This window comes from Dendrobium catenatum, unplaced genomic scaffold, assembly GCF_001605985.2.
Source record: "Dendrobium catenatum unplaced genomic scaffold, ASM160598v2 fragScaff_scaffold_1023, whole genome shotgun sequence".
Lineage (NCBI taxonomy): Eukaryota > Viridiplantae > Streptophyta > Magnoliopsida > Asparagales > Orchidaceae > Dendrobium > Dendrobium catenatum.
Window position 1 is genome coordinate 471935 of NW_021319485.1, and position 20820 is coordinate 492754.

General features: G+C 36.7%; 1 protein-coding gene across 2 annotated transcripts in view; it reads right to left on the minus strand.

Moving 5' to 3' along the window:
- Window positions 1–406: 406 nt before the first annotated feature.
- LOC110096746 (zinc finger RNA-binding protein-like) overlaps window positions 407–20820 on the minus strand; it is a 22809-nt gene continuing 2395 nt past the window's right edge. Inside the window, exons 2-3 of one of the 2 annotated variants that reach the window (XM_028697973.1) lie at window positions 13528–13617; window positions 407–1137 (exon numbers count right to left, since the gene is read on the minus strand). In XM_028697973.1, the coding sequence (XP_028553806.1) occupies window positions 646–1137; window positions 13528–13617 (582 nt within the window). In that variant the 3' untranslated portion in view covers window positions 407–645. The remainder of the gene's footprint in view (window positions 1138–13527; window positions 13618–20820) is intronic. The other variant, XM_020822812.2, reaches the window with a different exon arrangement.

The following is a 20820-nucleotide window of genomic DNA, read 5'->3' on the forward strand; positions in this document are numbered from 1 at the left end:
TAAAACAGTTTTTTAATACAAAAATTAAAATTTTTATATTAAAAAGTTGCTTTAAGAAGCAGAAAGAAAGTCGTCCCAAACGAAGCCTTAATCTATTAATTAGGATCTTAGGCTTATAATCAAGAAATAATGAGTTTGAGGGGCTTTGCAAATATGGTGTATGAATTTGTGATTAAAGTTTTATTTGGGATGATTTTTTAATTGCTTCTTAAAGCAATTTTTTTAGTGCAAAATTTTAATTTTTGTATTAGAAAGCTTCTTTAAGAAGCATTAAGAAAGCTGTCCCAGATTTCATTGGGATGACTTTCTTACTATTTAAAACAACTTTTTAGTAGAAAAATTAAAATTTTTTATTAAAAAACTACTTTAAGAAACAGCAAGAAAACAACCCCAGAAGAAGTCTAAATTTGCTCAAAATTTCACTCCCTACTTTCATAAAGGCTTCATTGAGTAAATCGAGAACAAAATTTAAGTACCATAAATATTACAATGAAGAAAATTACAGCTCAAATTCCTCAACTACCATAAAAATGTTTCAATGAAGATGCATGTATACTATACATGCCAAACTATTTACATCCATTAAGGGAAAAGAGAAAGACTGTTGAGATTGCAAGCCCCAAACTGAGAGAAATGGAGAGAAATTCACCAGCTGAACTCAGCTTTCTGAAGTTTTTCCACCATTGCTGCATGTTTCAGTCCATCAAGATGATATTCATAAACTTTCTGACTGTTCACCACAACATTGCAGAGAGTGCAAACCCTAACATCATCAGCATATGCTCCTGCTTCAAGAATTCTACTTCTTTTTGTCTCTAGATCAACTTCGCCGTCCGGAACGGCGGCGGGCTCGGCGGCCCTCTTTTTGTTGGTGTCAAGTTTTTCATTTTCATCAGATGTGCTCTCCCCTGTCCCGGCAGGCTCAATTGACTGAGCTTTTGCAGCCTCGCGTGTGATGCTATCTTGCAGCTGCTTTAGCTTTTTCTTGTGTTTTTTACCCTCGTTGTGAGAATTCAAAACGTCTTGGCTATTGCAATCTACTTTGCAGACCTCACAATATGCTGATTGCACAACTTTTGTGGCCTTCTTCAAGTTCTTTTTCTTTATTTTTCTAGATTTTGGTGGTTTCCCTGGGTTCTGAAATGTGTCAAAAGCTACAAACCATCAGGGGGGAACTTATCATATCAACACCATCAAAACTTAAAAAAATAAAAAGCAAATAAGATGATAACAATATTTCAAAAAATACAAAAAAAAAAATTCTAGTTTTCCTATCATAGATTTAGGTTTTGTTTGGGATAGCTTTCTAAAGCAACATTATAGTGCAAAAATTTCTAGTTCAAAAAATTTTTATACTAAAAAATTGCTTTATAAGATAGTAAAAAAACCATCCCAAATAAAGCCTTAAAAATTTTTGTACTACTGGTTGGGATTATGTTCAATTGAGCCAGTTTTAGTAATGTAATATCCACTTTAAATTGGGTTTTTTATTAAAGTGCCGCCCTAAAAATATGATTTTATTGTTATACCATGATTACTACCCTACTTTTTAATGTTAATCATCATAATCACAAACTTAAGCTAATATCCACTCATACAACTAGCATTACTTAATTTAAGCTTGGTTAAGTTTACTTGCCCCAAATTTAGACTCAGGCATGAAGAGTCCAGGACTTGCATTTCTGATTGATCACACCCAGTAAAATGATTGTTTTTAGGCAGATTTTCTCTCCCAAAAGCTTAAGTTGACCCTATGCCATCCAGTCTAATTGTTTTTATGAGGTTGATTTCAAGGATTCTACAGATGGCCGACCAAGGCTGTGGGTAAAACACAGCTCATTTTGATTTGTTGGTTAGGAATTTTGGCTACCAATTAAATTAAGATTTTGAATTTAAGTCTCGTGTATGTGAAACGTGTGTGAGTTTGAATTAATTGGCATAAATTGTCCTCCCCCACCCAAAAAAAAGGCCTGTGAGTAAAATTTATCAAATAGCAAAGGTGACACTTTTGTAAGAGTTAATGAGTTGTATGCTAGTTTGAGTGCGACTCTTCATTGATGAATAAAAGAAATCCCGCAGTTTAAATTTTATTTCATACAAAAGCCAAGTGAATGCAAGTACAAAGAACTAAAGCAAATCCCATTAGTTATGTGAAAGAGATGATGATGTGGAAATGGAAAAGAGGGTACGATCGCAGGGACCGAAGAGAAAAAGAGCCAAAGATAAGGTGATGTTTTTCCATAGAGACTGGGAAGAAATGAAGTTTATTATTGGCTGTTCTGCGTTCCAAATTATAAAATTTGAAAATGCTCTACTTCCCCAAGCCTCCTTCCATAAAGCTCCCAAATTCATGCTAAAGCTTTTTTAGAAAAAATAAAGTAGAAAAAAAAATAGAAGTAGAAAAAAAAAAGCTACTTTGAATTTTATTATTTGATTCCATACAAAATGTTTTAAGTACATATTGTCCAAAAAATTTATAATGAAAACAAACCAAAGCTATTTATAAAAAAAAAAATCTCAAAAATGAGTTGGCAGTTTGAAGAGGAAAAAAAGGACACGAATTGCCTTCTATTGATTGACTTGTGGGTCCTATAATTATTTAACACTTGCTCTCAAACTGAAATCCTGACTGATATAAATCTACCATTTTGAATTTTTTTTAAATATTTTTGAACATAGGGTTGCAGAGTCCTTTGATAAAACTATCTGTGAGTTAATTTTCTGTTGGCACATATGAAGTGCAAATCAACCTACGTTCTAGAATCTCGTTTATAAAATATTTATCCACATCCATATGCTTGATACAAGTATGTTGTATTGTATTATTTGCTATGCTAATAGATGTTGTGTTGCAATCCGAGAGCCCAATCTTATGTTTTAACGATAACAAATATTATTGGAATTTATTTAGTTTTTCCTACTTGTTATTATTGCATATATTTTTCTATTTGTACTACCATTTAGATACATCATACACCAAACAACACTAAAGGATCAAGACTCAAGGTTGGGTAGTATAAGATTGATTTCTGCAATAATCTGTACTTTTATTTTTCTTGAGTTAATATATTGTAAAAGGTGTATGTTAACTTAGCAACCTGATAGGAAATACTCGAGTTTGCAAGTAACCCTAAGGGTAATACTTGAGTTTGCGAGCAAACCTAACACCAATTGGTGAAAAACAGCGAGAATAGCACAAAATCTGGGAGAAATCAGCTCAAACGATAGATTACAATACAAAAATCAAAGCCAAACAAGCACGGAAACAAGATACAAGTGATCCTCAATTCAAGAGAAGGATCGTCTCTCCAAAATCTCTAGACAAGAGAGTCTAGAGCCCAGGTCGCCAAAGAACACTAATAGAGAACAAAACAAAACATAACCTCCACCACCTAAAACAAATCATGCTCTTTAATACATAAAATTTCCTAATCTAATTTCCCTCTCAAGCCCTAGCCGCCCCCTCCTTTGCAATTTGAATTCAATTTGGACGAATAGGGCCCATTAATGTGGGCGTCAAAAAGGAAGGGAGGCGGGTAAGTGTCGCCTCCCGGCTACGCCGGTTCAAGGTGAACTGGCCTAACAATACCGTCCTCCCAAAGAATCATCTTGTCCTCAAGGTGAAAACAATGAAATTGATGTTACTCCCTCTCGTATGGCTTCCATGTGGCATCGTAGTCAGGAATGTTCTTCTACTTGATCAACACTTCTTTAGTTCTGTCTTCTTTCTAACGAACCCCCATCAGTTCTAAGGGTTCCAAAACCACCACTAAATCTTCAGTAAGTGTCACCGGTAACTCGGAGCTGATTGTATAGTCACTAATGGCCCTTTTCAGCCGAGATACATGAAAAAACAGATGTATAGTCGTCGCTGGTGGCATTTTTAGCTGATATGATACTGCTCCGACCTTCTCCAACACTTCATAAGGTCCAAAGTACCTTAGAGCAAGCTTCTCATTCCTCCTATTAGCGACTGTCTTCTGTATGTATGGTCGGAGCTTCAAGAACACCCTCTCCCCCACTTCGAACTTGATGTCCTTCCTATATGCCCATCGGCTTGTTTCTTCATAATATGTTGAGCTCTCAGTAGATGTTTCTTCAACTCCTCTAGAACTATCCCTCTCCTCCAATTACTCCTCCACTGAAGAAACTGGAGTACTGCCACTCCCAAAGTGTACCAAGTGGGGATGCTCACTTCCGTTTAATACCTTGAATGGGGGTCATCTGAAAAGCAGAATGAAAAGAGGTGTTGTATTAGTTCTCAGCCAATGATAGCCACTTGGCCCATAGCTTGGGTGCCTCCGAAACAAAGCATCTCGGGTAAGTCTCCAAGCTCCTGTTGACTAATTCTGTTTGGCCATCCATTTGTGGGTGGTAAGCGGTGCTCCTCTTCAGAACTATCCCCTGTAATCTGAACAACTCCCTTCAAAAGTGGCTGAGGAACACCTTATTTCTATCTGATACTATCATCTCTATTACTCCATGCAATCTGACCACCTCTCTGATGAAAGATGAATCAATTATCACCGCAGTGTAAGGGTGTTAGAGGGGGATGAAATGAGCATACTTGCTCAATCTGTCCACCACCACTAAAATCACCGTGAAATCTTCTGAACAGGACAACCCATCTATGAAGTCCATGGATATCTCCTCCCATACTCATCCCGGTAGAGCCAACGACTGTAGTAGTCCTCCTGGTGACATAGTCAAGTATTTGTTCCTTTGACAGATCTCACATCTGGCCACCATCTCCTTTAAATCTTTATGCATCCCCTTATAGTAAAGCTCTGAAGCTAACCTCATGTATGTCTTCTGTACCCCTGAATGACCCTCAACAGCGCTTCCATGAAACTCCTGGAATAAGTTTGGGATGTGAATCGAGGTCGGGCCATCACAAACCTCCCCTGATATAGCAATTTGTCCCCCCTCCAATGAGTACCCTGGGTGGCTACCCTCTTCCCTTAGTACATCTGCCATGATCTTTCCCAAATTCTCATCCCTAGCACTTTCATTTCTGATGGCCTCCCAATCTAGCATCAAAGAAACATATAGTGCCATTGTCTGCAACTCCCTCATACATCTGGATAAGGCATCTGCCACCTTGTTCTCCACTCTTGGCCTATATTGAATCTCAAAATCATACCTCAGCAACTTGGACAACCACCTTTGATGCTCCTCTGTCACCATCCATTGTTCCAGCAGGTATTTCAAGCTTCGCTAATCTGTCCTGACAATGAAATGCCTCTATAGTACGTAGGGACGCCACTTCTGGATGGCCAAAATGATGTCCATTAATTCTCTCTTATAGACTGAATTCAGTCTAGCTCTAGCAGTCAACACCTGGTTGAAATAGGCGATGGGCCTATGACTCTGCATAAGCACTGCACCCAACCCATACCCAGATGCATCTGTCTCCACTATGAAGATCTAAGTGAAATCTAGCAAAGCTAGGATCGGTACTATAGTCATAGCCTTCTTCAAGCTCTCAAATGTTGATGTGGCCACCTCCCCCCATAGGAAACTGTCCTTCTTCAACTGCTCAATAAGTGGCCATACTATGGTGTTATATCATTTTATAGACAGTCTGTAGTAACATGTCAGTCCTAGGAATCCTCTCAGCTCCTTCAGATTTTTAGGAACTGGCCATTTCAGCATTGCCTCAATTTTGGACTAATCTGCTGTCACCCATTCTTTTGATGCAATATGGCACAAGTACTCTACACTGGCTTGTGCGAAGCAGTAATTCTTCAAGTTGGCTCTCAGTTGGTGCTCCTGCAACACCTCTAACACATTTTTAAATGCTCCCAGTGCTCATCTTCTATCCTGCTGTAGACTAGAATGTCATCAAAGAATATCAGTACAAATCGTATGAGATAAGCTTTGAAAACCTTATTCATAAGTGCCTGGAAAGTGGTTGGAGCGTTGGTGAGGCCAAAAGTCATCACCAGAAACTCATAGTGTCAGAGTTCTGAAGGCAGTCTTGGGCACATCCTCCATTCGGATCTGATGGTATCCTGATTTCAGATCTATCTTGCTGAAGATCACTGTTCCACTTAATTCATCTAACAGCTCGTCAATAACGGGTATAAGAAGCTTGTCTGGTATAGTTTCCTTATTGAGCGCTCTGTAGTCCACACAGAATCGCCAGTTGTTGTCTTTCTTCTTCACCAATAGAACTATACTAGAAAAATGACCAACATCTCTCTAATCAACTTTTTAATTTCATCCTTCTAAAATTGAGGGTGGCGACAGGGTCGTACGCTGATGGGTGACACACCCTCCCTCAAAATGATTGCATGCTCCTGCTCCCTCGGCAGTGGCAATCCCTGAGGTGGCTAAAGCGCCTCTTAGAATTGTTGAATCAACAGCTGTATGGAGAGGGGTATGTCCCCTCCCTCTTTCGATCTAGCTCCCTCCAAACTGTGCAGCTCCACCAAATATTCTCCACATGCCAACTATATATCCCTCACCATAGTTTTAAGAGAAACCATGAATTTTGATAGCCCTGCATCTCCCTTAATCACCATCTTCCTTCCATGGTGTCTCCCAAAGTTTGAAGCCACTTAATCCTCAGGATGATATCTGTACTCCCTAACTCCAGTGGAAGAAAATCTTCCCTCACCCAAATCCCCTGGATAGTCAGTAGCACTCCTCTGCAAATCCCCTGGCCTTTCTCTACTTTCCCTGTACCCATCATCACCCCATAACAACCGGTATCCACAAATCTCACTCCCAATTGGTCGACAATCTGAGTGAAAATAAAATTATGAGTAGCCCCACTATCAAATAGCACCACCACCTTCCTGTCCTCTATCTCCCCCTTCACCTTCATGGAATGATTTGTAGTGAATCCTATCACCGAGTTCAGGGAAACCTCGACCATATCTAAATGTAGCTTCTCCTCCATCTCCTCCTCTAACACCCCCCCCCACATCCCTTCTCAGTTTCTTCATCATCACAGATGGTGAGAACCTGAAGAGTTCGATCCTTGCACCGATGCCCTGGTGGATACTTCTCATCGCACCTGAAGAATAACCCCTTAGCCCTCTTCTCTGTCAGCCACTTGAAATCCCCCCCACTCATACTATCTTCTCCCTTTTGGCCTCTCGACTTCCTCTTGTTGCAGGACCTTTAGGTGCTAGATGGGGGTTCATCATCCTGTAAGTTTCCCCTGTGCTGCTACTCCTGGCTTCCCTCTCTAGATTTCTTTGATTTTCAACTAGTTGTACCAACTTCATGGCCTCCCCCAAGTCACGAGGCATCAAAACCTTCACTGCTGCTCGGATCTCTACCTTCCCCTTCATGAAATTCCCCTCCAATACAGTATCTGATAATTGCTCCACCCTAGTGATTAGGTGCTCAAACTACTCTCGGTAGTCTGCTATTGATCCCTCATGCGTCAAAGCAAAGAACTGCTTATAGAAATCTCCTCCCTGGTCGGTTTGAAAACGTTATATTATGCAATCCTTAAATTTCCTCTAGTTCCTGATATGTCTCATCTGGTCTCTCCACTGGTACCATGATAGTGCCTTCCTTTCCAAGCGCAAGCCTGCCGCTGTAAACTTCTCCTCCTCCGTCAGTCCATTGATTGCGAGTACCTCTCCACCATATAAATTCACCCATGTGCATCCTCCCCTTCAAATATGGGAATCTTCAACTTCCTCACCTTTTGATCTCCACCATTCCTCCTTATTCTTCCATAGCCTCTCATCTCCCAAGTGATCGGCCCTCCCCTTATCTCCTGGTCTTCCTTTGACCTGTCATAGCTCAAACCCCCTTCAAATTCCCCCTTCTTTCTTTAAAATCAGTACCTTGGCAGCCATAGTACCCTCCTGACGTTCCTCATATCCACCTCCTTTCTTCTCTCTAAACAGGCTCGAGATGGGGTCTTCTTCTTTCTCCTTCCATGATTTCCACCTCATCTTCCTCCTTACGAATTTCAAAATTCGTGCTTTTCCCTTCCACACTCTTTTGCCCGGAAGCCGCCATTTTGTTGTGGATTTCTAACATTTTCTTCATCATGTCCCGGAGATCGGCTACTTGTCCTTCCATGGAGGAAATCCTTTCCTCCACCGTTGTCTTGATTTGATTCATCTCCCCTTCAACTCATTCTTCTAGCACATCTACTTTCTTGGCCGCCATCTCGATCCAAATTTTTGTAGATCCAAAAATTCTAGATTTGGATTACAAAAACAGTAACTTTTTACTTTCCCGGCCAAAAAATATTTACTGGAATTCGCCAAAATCAGCCCACGAACGGTTCCAAGACTTGCTCTGATACCAATTTGATAGGAAATACTTGAGTTCGCAAGTAACCCTAAGGGTAATACTTGAGTTCACAAGCAAACCTATCATCAATTGGTGAAAAATAGCGAGAATAGCACAAAATCTGGGAGAAATCAGCACAAAAAATAGATTTCAATATAAAAATCAAAGCCAAACAAGCATGCAAACAAGATACAAGTGATCCTCAATTCGAGAAGAGGATTTTCTCTCTCAAATCTCTAGACAAGAAAGTTTAGAGCCCATGTCGTTAAAGAACCCTAATAGAGAACAAAACAAAACATAGCCTCCTCCTTAAACATCTCATGCTCTTTAATACATAAACTTTCATAATCTAATTTCCCTCCGAAGCCCTAGCCGCCCCCTCCTTTGTAATTTGAATTGAATTTGGATTAGTGGGGCCCACTAATGTGGGCAGCAAGAAGGGAGGCGGACAAGTGCCTCCTCCTGTAGACCTGAGCCGACCCAAGGGTCGGTTGGGCCGGTTCAGTGTAAACCGGCCTAACACAACCATGCACACACACACAAGGGGGAGTGAAACATAAGAATTTTTTTTATTTTTCTGAAGGTAGCATTGAACGATCTATATAGTGACGTATGATATATTTATTCATAAATTAATTAAAACATTTAAATTAAGAAAATAAAACTTGAAATTAAGTTGAACTAATCATACTATATACGATTTCAACCGTACAAGATGATCAATTTCTATTTAGAAATCCTCGTTGCCATTTATAATTAGGCAATATTTTGGAAATTGAAATTTGTTCTAATCGTACTATACAAACATGTTCGTACAATATGATATTTGAAAATCTTGCCTAATTTAATCCCTAAGATTAAGCAATCGAATTAGAAATTACCTGTAATTAGCGATCATATTGTACGAATTAAGCTTCGTATTATATGAACCGAGCGACAACCAGGATGATAATTAATCATCCAGGGTTTGTTCAAGGCGAACTATTATTCGATTGAACTAATTATACTGTAGGACCTTATGGATGATTAGTTGAATAAGTTTGAACTGATCGTATAGAGAAACAATCATCATACAAAATTTAAGGGAGAATTGAATTAATCGTATTGTACGAACATAGACGACTGAATCGAAAATTAGGATTTTTCTTGGAGCCTTATATTTAAACAACTCTTATTTCATTCTGAAGAGTCTTTGACAATTAAGGGGCTTGAGTTTTCTGTGAGAGAGAGAGAGAGTGAAAAATGAGCTTTGAGCATGGGAGAGAAAAGTGTGTTGAGAGAGAGAGAGAGAGATGGAGAATAACCTTGTGGGATCAAGGTAGTGTGTGTGTGAGAGAGAGAGTCTTCACACGGTAGCTCCAGCCATCATCCACCTTCTTCCTCCATGAGTCGAAAATTTACTTGAAGGAAACTTTGGGAAGAACCTCTTGGAGTCAAAGGGCTACTAGCAACTCCGCCGCACCGCTGGTGAAAGAGATTCAACTGTTTCGCAGCACCGAGTTGGTCGTAGAGATTTTGTAAGAGCTTCTCCATCTTGCTACAACAACAACAACAACATCAAGCCTTTATCCCACTACGTGGGGTCAGCTACATGAATCATTTTCCTCCATTGTGTCCTATTAAAAGTCAAATTCTCATTTAAATATAATAAAGAAAGGTCATTCCTAATATTTACTAACCAAATCTTTTTAGGTCTGCCTCTACCTTTCTTAACATAAGTCAAATCTAATACCTATACTCTCCTAACCGGGTCATCGGAAGGTCGCCGTTTTATGTGACCAAACCATCTAAGGCGACTCTCTCTAATCTCATCTTCTACTGGAGTTACTCCAACCTTTCACGTATATGTTCATTTTGTATTCTATCTCTAAGGGTAAAGCCACTCATCCACCTGAGCATCCTCATCTTTGCCACACTTAACTTAGTATTATGCTTCTCTTTTAATGGCCAACATTCAGCACCATAGAGCATTGTAGGCCTCACCACCATCTTATAGAATTTTCCCTTAAGTTTGAGGGGTACTTTTCTATCACACAACAAGCCCGATGCATTCCTCCACTTCAAGCATCCAACTTGAATTCTGTTGATAATATCCTCATCTATTTCACCATCACTCTGAACAATAGATCCAAGATATCTAAAACATGTAATACTCGGAGTGGAGGACACTGGAGAGTGGACATATATCAAGGTTAACCGAACTACTATAAATCTCTGGTATGTTAGTTCTTATTTTTACTGTAATTTAATTTCTTGCAATTTTACTTCCTTGCAATTTTACTTTTGTGCAAATCCGAGTTGAGAACGTTGAGAATCGTTTGGATTTAGTTTTTGCTAAAAAAGGAAAATAAAAATATGAAAACAAAAAGAAGAAAAAATATTTTTATATTTATTTTTCTATAAATTTCATTTAGTTTTTCATATCATTAGCTTCTGTATTACAAGATCTATTTTTAATCTTAAGTTTTGAATTTGGTATTAAGTTTTTTCAAAAAAAAAAAATTGAAACACCAATTCAACCCCCTCCCCCCCTCTTGGTGTACTATTGTAGTTCAAGTAGTCTAACATCCACAAATTGAACTTTCATTTTGAAAACTAGATCAAATCAGCCGATTCAACTAGTTCAACCATGAATCGGTCAAGTTAACGGTTCAATCAAGTTTGAAAACTGGATTTGCATAGAACAAGTTTGAGCCGCAAGTTCAACCAAAAATTGCCAAACCAGTCCTGGCTTTGTTGAATGAGCCAATTCTATAATTTTTTTAATAAAATTTTTAATAATAAATTTCATTTAATTATTTTTTAATTTTAAATATTCATTTTAAGGCATATGTAAGCAAATTTAACCTGAAAATATCACACAAATTTGTTGCTTATTATTTGTGCTTTAGACTATATAAAGAAAACCACTTAAAATTTTCCTATGATGTTGGACTAAAAATTTTGTAAGAATTTTAGATAAAAGTTAAACTATGAAGTTGGTTTGAGTTGCAAATTTGGGCTAAGAATGTGTATAATTTATAAAAGTAAACATAAGTTTTTTTATATTATAAAATTTATATATTATATTAAATATTATACTATTATTATTCTTAAAAATTATATTTATATTTATACATTTATATTATTATTATTTTTTATTTTTAAACTTATTTAATATCTATATGATTATATTAAAAATGAATATATAATTATATTCACATTAATAATTAATCGAGTTTCTTAACGAGCTTTATGTTGAGCCTTAATTGAGCTTGTTCATAACTTAAAGTAAACATAAGTATTTATGTATTCATTTTTAAATTTTAATTACTACATAACTTATATATATTTAAAGCTATTATTTATTGATTTTAGATGTATTGTGAGATCTTTATTTATTTTAATAGATCGCGCATGACTTGGGGCATTTTATAACAAATTTAATTCAAACTCATTCATTGTTATCACCATAAGCCCTAAAAGGAAAGATTTGATGTCACAAAACCACAACCCACAAGTGAGAAAAGGAGTAGAGAGGGAGGAGAGGCTGCCACCAATAGAGAGGAGTTTTTTCTGGCGTTGGCATTAGGGATATCATTTATTTCTACAAGAAGAAGGTATTGCTAATTTTAGTCCCATTAAAAAAGGGAAGTGAGTTTTCAGTCACGGCAAGATGAAGCTCATTTGTACTCTTACAGTAGAAAAAGGGAGAATAATCAAAACAATAACGCCTTTCTATCTACATCTAGCCATCATACTAGTACTTTTTAATGGGAATAAATCGTTATCTATATCCCTATCTCCAGTTTTATATGAGATGAAATCCTTAATATAACTCTAATCTGACTTTTCATGAAATATTTGATGTTTGTGTGACAATGGACTTAAGTGAATTTCACCAAATCATAAACTTGTGCCTTAAGTTTGCGATCATAGTTGTGTTTGTTCTCACATCTTTGTTTGATTTTTGCTTAAAATTACAACTAGCATCGAAGTATTAGTACAAAAAAAGTCTGAATCTGAACACGGAGGGCAAGAAGATGAAAATTAGAAGTTTAGTGGTCAAAACTTCAGGTTTTGGAAGACTATTTGTACCACACAAAACACTCTCAATTGTAGAAGAGAGTAAAGTTGAAGTCAATCTACCAAGAAGGGTGAGAACTGATAGAAATAAACTCGGGGAGCATTCGTTGATCCTTTGGCATGAAGTTAACATCTTCAACGAGACCAAAATAGCTGGAGTCATGAAAATGCTCTTTTATATGTATGAATAGCCCCTCTAGTCAACAAAATACATATAATGCACAATTTTTTTAATCTTAGTGAGAAATTAAGCTTCAATCACTAAATCATAACAATAAATTCAACTCAATTATGAAATTATTTGAACTCCATAAACATCAAGTTTGAAGCTGAAATCCAAGCCTTCAGCTTGCTCTCATCACTATCCAAGAGCTAGGATGGTTTTGTAACAGCCATCAATAGTTCTTATGGATCCTCTGACATGAAGCTTAATGATGCTAGCGCTTTCCTCCTAATTGAGGATATCAAGTAACGAGGAAAAATGAAAATATATTTTCTTCAGTTTTAAATATTAGCAATAAGAGAAGGTATCATAACAATGATATAAAGATAATAACAAAGGGAGATGTAAATCAAAATCTCCTGGCAAGAACAAGCAATTAAATCACGATAGAATCAAGTCTCAAAATTGTCTGAGTGAATGCTGGTACAGTTTCATTTTGATTTATTTTTTACACTGTAAGTTTCAAATTGAAGTATTCAACAATTGTTTTATGCTCCCAAATTTCTATATGAAGTTTCTATTATAACTTATCATTTGTGTGAATTTTTGTGTACCTCTATTCTCTAGCTTTCATAAAAAATGATGAATAGTTGTCTAAATTAAAATCTTGCAACTGCAAATCTGATCTTGTTCACAAGATTTTGTACGTTTCACTTTGGATCTTTTCATAAGATTTTAAATCCTATGACATCCTGCATAAAAGACAGTCCTAAATTTTAGCATTCAAATAATTATTATGAGAATTAACAAAAGAAAATTCATTCAATACAAGTAAAAAATAGTATAGATAAAGGTCTGTATTAGTAATCCATGATACTTTTGTGAACTATAAGCTATTATCTTCTCCAAATAACAAGCCACCGCACCTTGGTATACCTATTTTTCTATGAGAAAAAAATATTTCTACAAGAAAATACTATTCTTTTATATGCCAATAAAAAACACCATCAGACGCATCAAACCTAGTATACTTTGCGCTTCTTCAAATCATTCATATGGTTGAAGTAGAAGAACCTCTTCGAGTTAACTCTTAAACACCTTCTCATCTTTGTTGAGTGCACCTGGGATAATTTGTATTCCTATGTAAGTGCAATGTAGCTAGGTTTTAACCCAAATACACATAACAGTTTAGTTTGGCTAAATTTTGACTTTGTTCAATCCAAGAGTTGGCCAAATCCCATCATAAACTAGAATTTAATATATCTAGGAAGGATTGGAGTTATAGATGATTTCCTTCACTCAACATTGCCAATAATGTCCATAATTGCATCTAGGTCTAAGAAGAACATGTGAGAAATAACAAATTCAATCTATGAAGTGATAAAGGGAGATCAAAGAAATACATCTTTAAAATTAGCCGCAAAAAGTAATCAAATATATACTTGCTATGCTCAACTTAATGAACACTGTTGACCTCGATTTTGGCTCGAATGTGCTCGAGCCCTTTCGATCGATCTAATTGAATCCCGTCGAGCCCAATTCGAGCTCGAATCTACCCGACTTGAGCCGGATCAGACTCGAATGCGTTCGATTAGACTCGATTAGTTTGTTTTCATCGTGTCGTACTTAATTTGATTTAGATTGATGTTTATTTAATTTCAGTCAATTAAATTCGTTGCGCCGTCTCGAGCCCGAATTGATTGGAATCGAGTCAAGATTGGACTCGAGTCTAACCCGATTCGAGCCGATTCAGCTCAATTTAATTCCATTAAAATCCATTTGATTTTCTATGCGTTTTGAATTTACTTCCTAAATCAAGAGATCATCTCAACGGCTTTGATCAAACGAAATCCTCGTTTCAGCCTAAATCCCGCATTTCAGAGATCTTCTGCGATGGAGGCAGACATCGAGCACTAAACTAAGCTATTCGCGGTAATTTTGGGAAGATGGAGCACGGGACGACGCTTGGCGGGCTTCCTCTTTCGGCGACGAGTTCGATTTACTCGGAACAAAGGCTCCGAGCTGGAGATTCACACTCACGCACTCTCTCTCTCCCTCTCGGTTTTGCTCTTGCTCTGAGAAATCCGAAATCCCCTCCCTCTCCGTCTCTTTTGTTCGCAGACGACCGACTCCCCTCTCCCTCTCCGTCTCTTCTCTGTTCGGACCAAGACAGGAAGCCCGACGCCGGCCTCCCAGCCTCCCTGTTCGCGAAACCCGTCGCCCCCTCCCTCTCTGTCACTCTCGGTCGGCACCAGCACGAGGAGCCGAAGCCCCCACTCCTTGCTCCCGCTCCAGTTCGCGAAGCCCAGGGAAGGCCGACGCCGCCCAGACCGAACCCGAGCTCCTCTTCTCTGCAAGGTGAGTGTTCTTCTCCTTCTTCTTCCTCCTTTTCTTCTCTTCTCCCTTTTTCTTCTCTTCCTCTTCATTTTCTTTCTTCCTTCCTCCCCTTCTTCTTTCTCCCTAGTCTTCTTCTCCTTCTTCTTTCCTCAACCTCTACTCCTTTGCAAAAAAAAATCTGAGAATCGTTTTGTTGCTTGAATTTTATTTCTCTTTGTTCCATTTATGTTTTTTTTTTGTGAGATGATTATTGCATAAATTTTAAGTCGTTTTGTAGGGTTCATGGTGTATATGTCATTACACCCTTTGCTCTGTGGATTTCTAAGTAAATACATTTACTCTCCATAGTAAATTCCATGATAGAATTGAAATTCCTTACAAAAATCTGAGAATGAAACCTCTTTAGGTTATTCTTTTGTTCTTATATCTATATCTCCTTGATGAAATAATTATCATATTGAGCTTGAGCATATTTTGGTGAGTTGTTTAGAGAAGTTTAGTTGAGATTTAGGTGTGAACCTTTGTTCTTATGTTGACTTGTTTTATATGATGACTTTGCAAGCATTGCACATCAAGTGTTTGTTAGAATGTCTTCAAGGAAAAATTATGATATTGGGTTGGCAATTCATGAAGCTTGAGTTTGTATTTGAAGCCACTTAACCAAATGTTAATTAATCATATTTAGATATGAAGATTCCACATGTTCTCATTCATAATGTGTGGATTTATTTAGAGCAAAGTTTATTTTATAAAAGTGGATAGTTTATGCTATGTGATTTTCTTAGAAAAAACCTTGCATCCTTGTTATTTATGGAGTTTTGATATACTTTGTAGTTATGGAATTATATCATTTGGGAATGAGCCACTAACATGTGAAATTTATGCTTGAGTTATATCACATAATTTTAGAAGCTTTAGGTGTGATTGTGATGGAACTTAAGTTGCAAAAATTCGGAATCCAAGAAAATAGCCCAAAAATAGTGGAAGAAAAGAAGATTTCTTGGATGAAAACACTCACAAACACTTCCTTTAGTCAAATATCAAAAGACTTACAAGTTTCCACGGATACAATGCTCCCAATTCGAGAAGGGAAGCTTTCTCCCAAGCCCTAGAGAAGAAGAAAGCTAAAACAACCACAAAACAAGATGCCCCCAAAATAAACCCTAACTCCCCTTAAACCCTCACATGATCCCCTCCAAAATACCCTAAACACCCCTAGGGCAAACCAAATTCCCTCCCTTATTCATTTGGTGGGCCCCTTGGGCCCACCCGCCCCCCTTCTTTCCCTTCGGCCGACCGCCCAGGCAGGCGGTTTCTCCGCCTGCAGTAAACAAGAACCGGCCCTTTTTGGGCCGGTGTTGAAGGTGGATGGACCGGCTGGTCCGGTCCATCAGATTGATGGCAAGAGCTTGAGATGCCATGTTACTATTTTACTAAAACATGCACTTGAGGTATTTGATGAAATGCCCTTTGAGGAAAGTTTTGATATTTGATTAACGGTTCACTAAATTTTAAGCTATGTTGTTCTTTTGCATATGTATGCTTGTGAAATTTACCCCAAAATCTTCTTATAGTAGTGTTCATGGGTCTTTTAACTAGTGTTATTGGTGATGAGTGATAAATTTCAAATAGCTTTTGTGGTTGTTTTGCTAGTTGCCAACGAAATGTGTATGTAAACCTTTCACAAATGACTATGGGTGCAAATATTAGTTCTATGCAAAAATTCCTACACTTTTTTTTGGAGCTTTTCTCATTGGTTTGGGGGAAAAGAATGCAGATTTTTGGAGTTTTTTTTTGCAATAATTTCTATGACACTTGGGCGGATCTTTTATTGCTTTTCTATGGAAATTCCTACAGCTTTTTGTAGAACTTTTTCCACTGTTTTGGTAAAAAACAGGTGCAGTTTTTTTGTTGTTTTTAGCTTCCTAATTGTGTTGGAAGCGAGGTATAAGCGTTTTTTTTTTTGATATTTCGATGTCCCAAACTATTTTGGTAACAATATACATGCAGTTTTTCATAGTTTTTAACTTCTGGATCGTCGTATGAATGATATAAGTACAGTTTTTTCACTGTTTTGAGCTTCTGGATTGTTGTAGGAATGATATACGTGCAGTTTTTCATCGTTTTGAGTTTCCGAATTGTTTTAGGAGCAAGTTAAGTGCATCTTCTACCATTCATGTTACACGTGGAGCTTGTTTCAATACTTTAGTAGGGATGACTTGAGGTTATTTTAGAACGTCTTGTTGTAAGGATCATATGTGGGGGGACTTGAATTAGAACTTTTTGCATCGTTGCTATTCCACTTATGTACTATCCGTTGGCATTATTATGAGAATTCGTTGAAAGATTTCTATGTATTGGTATGAGAGTAGAATCATGAATTTTAATTAAAGAAGTTATTTGGAATCATTGGTGGCATGTAGCATAAAAAAAAAAATACAAATTTGTTAGAACAAAATTCATGTCTATTTTGAATCATATGATAAATAAAATGCTTATATCTATGACTAGTAAATGTTTATATATTCCATACCTGCTTAGAAAGAAATTCTCAAAGTGCTTTGTGAACTCAATGTATTATTACCTATGTTGTTAGAACATTGATCTAATGGTTGGAGAAAATAAGTTGATTCTAAATCTCTCTTTCTATAAATTTTGGTTCCAACGTTAAGCATATGTGTGTTGCCTCGCACTGAGAAGTCTTATAGGTTGTTTTGTATTGAAGTGTTTCATGGTTTTGGTTTTATATTAAGGAGATTTACGATTGGCTTCATGATTGAAAGGATTTACAAATATCGTTAAGTTAATGTTTCAAGAGTGTTTTTTCAAAATGAAAGAGATCGTAAATTGTTGAGTTACATTTAGTTTCGTATTAGAAGATTTTTGCTAGTTGTTTGGCATTAATGAGCTTTTTCATGAGTTTTGCGAATCAGTTTGTGTTGAGATTTTTGTGATTTTTGTCTTGTGAATGTTTCTTGATGGAGGGCTTTTATAGTGCCTATTCATTGAGAAACTTCCACAAGTGTACCCCACTCCAAATGAAATGAGAGGCACTTGATTATGGGTTGTTGGGTAGAATTTTGTGTCAAAAGAGGAAATTTTGGTAGAAGATTTTGTAGAGATTTTGTAAATTTTTTGTGTCAAAACAAAATGAAAAGAGAAGAGATTTTGGCCGATAATTGTTGTAAGGTTTTGTGTAGTGATCCACTTAGAAATTCTTACATGTCATCTTGGGATTTTAAATTTTATGATTGGACTTGTGTAGTAGAATCTCTTAAGGTCTTTTGGGGGGAGTAGTTAGTGCTTTCCTATTTGAATTAAAATTCTTTTAGTAGTTATTTCCAAAGATAAATTTTGGGGTTTAAAGCTTTAGGTAGTTTTGGATTAGATTCCCTTAGTGTTTCTTTCTATAAGATGGATTTTGGAGTTTGAGATATTAAGGAGCTTTGTGTTGGAAAGTCTCTAGTGTCTCTTTGAGAGTAAGATAGTTCTTACTTGTTTGAGTTAGATTCCTTAGTGTTAGTTCCTAAAAAAAAAAGAGATAGAACTTTGTATAAGTTTGAAACAAAAGAGAATCTAGTGTTAGGTTTAGTTTTAGAAGCTTATTTCCTTAGTTGCTTTGAGTCCTGTTTGTAGTATGTCGTAGGTAGATGTCTTGGATATATCAAGTGCCTTATTTGGATTGTGGGAATAGCAAAGGGCATTGTTAATGTTGCTTTAGGATACACTTGACTTTAAAGAAGTGTGTCCAAAACAACAATGCCTGCATCCCTTTTATGTACGATTTTTATTCTTCTTCTTTTTGCTGCATTTAGTTATCTTTTACTTCACTTTTAGTTTGTTTCTTGTCGTTTCTTTTATACTGTGATGTCGGACACTTACAAAACGAGAAGAACCCAAAACACAAGTGGCTCAACTGGTACAAGAAAGGTACGTTCTTTTTCTTTTATGCATTTTCATGCCTTCATATTATTATTTACTTATAGAACTGCTCTAATCCACTTTTCTTCTATGTTTTGCGAGGTACTTTTTGGAAAGCAATGGATAAGGAGCACTGGAGCACTTGGAGAGGGAGCTAGGACAACCGGATCCGAGCATCAGTCGCCCCTATTCATTCTGATAGGGGCGCTACGGGCGGAACCACCGGGTCGTAGCCCCCGGTGCTGTAAGCTTTCTTAAAAACTTAAAAAACCTTTAGGGGCCTAGATGATTGTACGCCTCCCACCCTTAGGGCCTTGTAGAAACTTCAATTATATATTTAGGATTGCTTTTAATTTTTTTTTTTTTTTAGATCCCTAAAACCTTATGATATCCGTATAGAAGTCTTAGGAATTAGAAAACAACACCACTTTTAACCCTATAACATTAGTGACATCTAATGATAAAAATTAAGGACTGAGTCTTAGAAAACATAGATTTAGGAAGCATGCTCCTTATAGGATAGGAACATTAAAATAAAAACTTAGTAACACGTTTTTCTAAATTTGGATTTTTTTTAGTTTTCTTTAATCCACTAATAATCAACCAACTAATTTTAACCTAATTCTTAAAATATGTTAAAACACTCCATTCTTAATTAAACTATTATTAACATTCTATAATCATTAAACTTTAAAATCTAAAATGCAAACCTAAAACAATTCTAACTAATTTAATAATTGATTTTTTAATCAATCTAAAATCTAAAAGATGTAGATTTAATTAGGGGATCAAATTATAAGTTAAAAATTCATTAGGATAAGATACTCCTAAATATCAAATTTTAGAATAACTTCTAAAATCAACCAACCAATTTGATTAATGAAATGTTTAATAAACCTTTTTTTTTCTTTTCTTTTAATAACAAACTAAAATAATTCAACAAAGTTAATTATCACTGGGTAACTCAGGCCTACGAGGCTATTAAGTTAGCCCCAAAGAGGGTGAAATAAACCTCACGGTCTCGGTGTGAAACAAATGTGGTAATTAATTAAACACTAAAATAAAACACCTCTAAAATCAATTTTAAAACACTAAGATTTGAACTTCAACTAAAATCTCCTTTGCCCCTTTCAACAAACAAAAATACAAATAATTCTAACTAAATTATCCTATATAGGAACTATCAAAACCACACAGCCTACACACACTTAGGCTGATTTGTTAGGACACGACTATTAGCTTTAGGTTAGTTTGTTATTCTGCTTTTTCTGTGTTGTGTTGTGACGTTCTGCATGTGACCTGTGTGTTGTTTGCTTACTACTTGTGGTAGCTTTTTTCGTGGATTTTCTGTGATGCTGTTTCTAGGATGTTTTTCTAATTTTTTTTCTGCACTGTTGTTGTGAGCGTTAGAATACCCATAGGTTAAGCACGCTTTTTCATACTGACGTTGTCTTCTTGCAGATGGCCGTGCTCATACAGCGCTAAAGGGGGCTAAAATTAATAATAATCATTTATAATTGCTTTAGGTACCTGCTTCAGCTGCTTAGCCCCCAATAATTAGAGCACGGCCAAGTGATTGATGTGAGCATTTTTATTCATATATAACTGCTTGGACGATTTTTTATTTTGATTATAACTGCTTAGGATAACCCCTGCAGGAGAGTCTAGATTTTCTATTTTTAATAATGTAATGTATTTGATAGTAATTATTGTGAAAATCATTAAAATGAGACATTTTAAATGAATAGGAGTCCAAAGGGAAAAGAAAACCCCTACAAGGGGTTTCCTTTTTCATTTGGGCATCCTTTCGGAGCATTCACTACAAGGAGCCCGAATGACTGAAGGTGATCCAAAGACGAATCAAGGAAGTGAAGAAGACTACTGAAGATGTAAAATGCCTCATTTTAAAGATTTGCGTCGTTTCCGGGTTGTTGTCGGTGGAGCCCGGCCACCTTTACTTTTCTGTACTCTGTGATGTAATATTGTATGGCACTTGCCATGGACACTCTTTTTCGTGGGATTTTGTTTCTGTGTTGTGATTTACTTACCTTGTTTGCGCAGTAGAA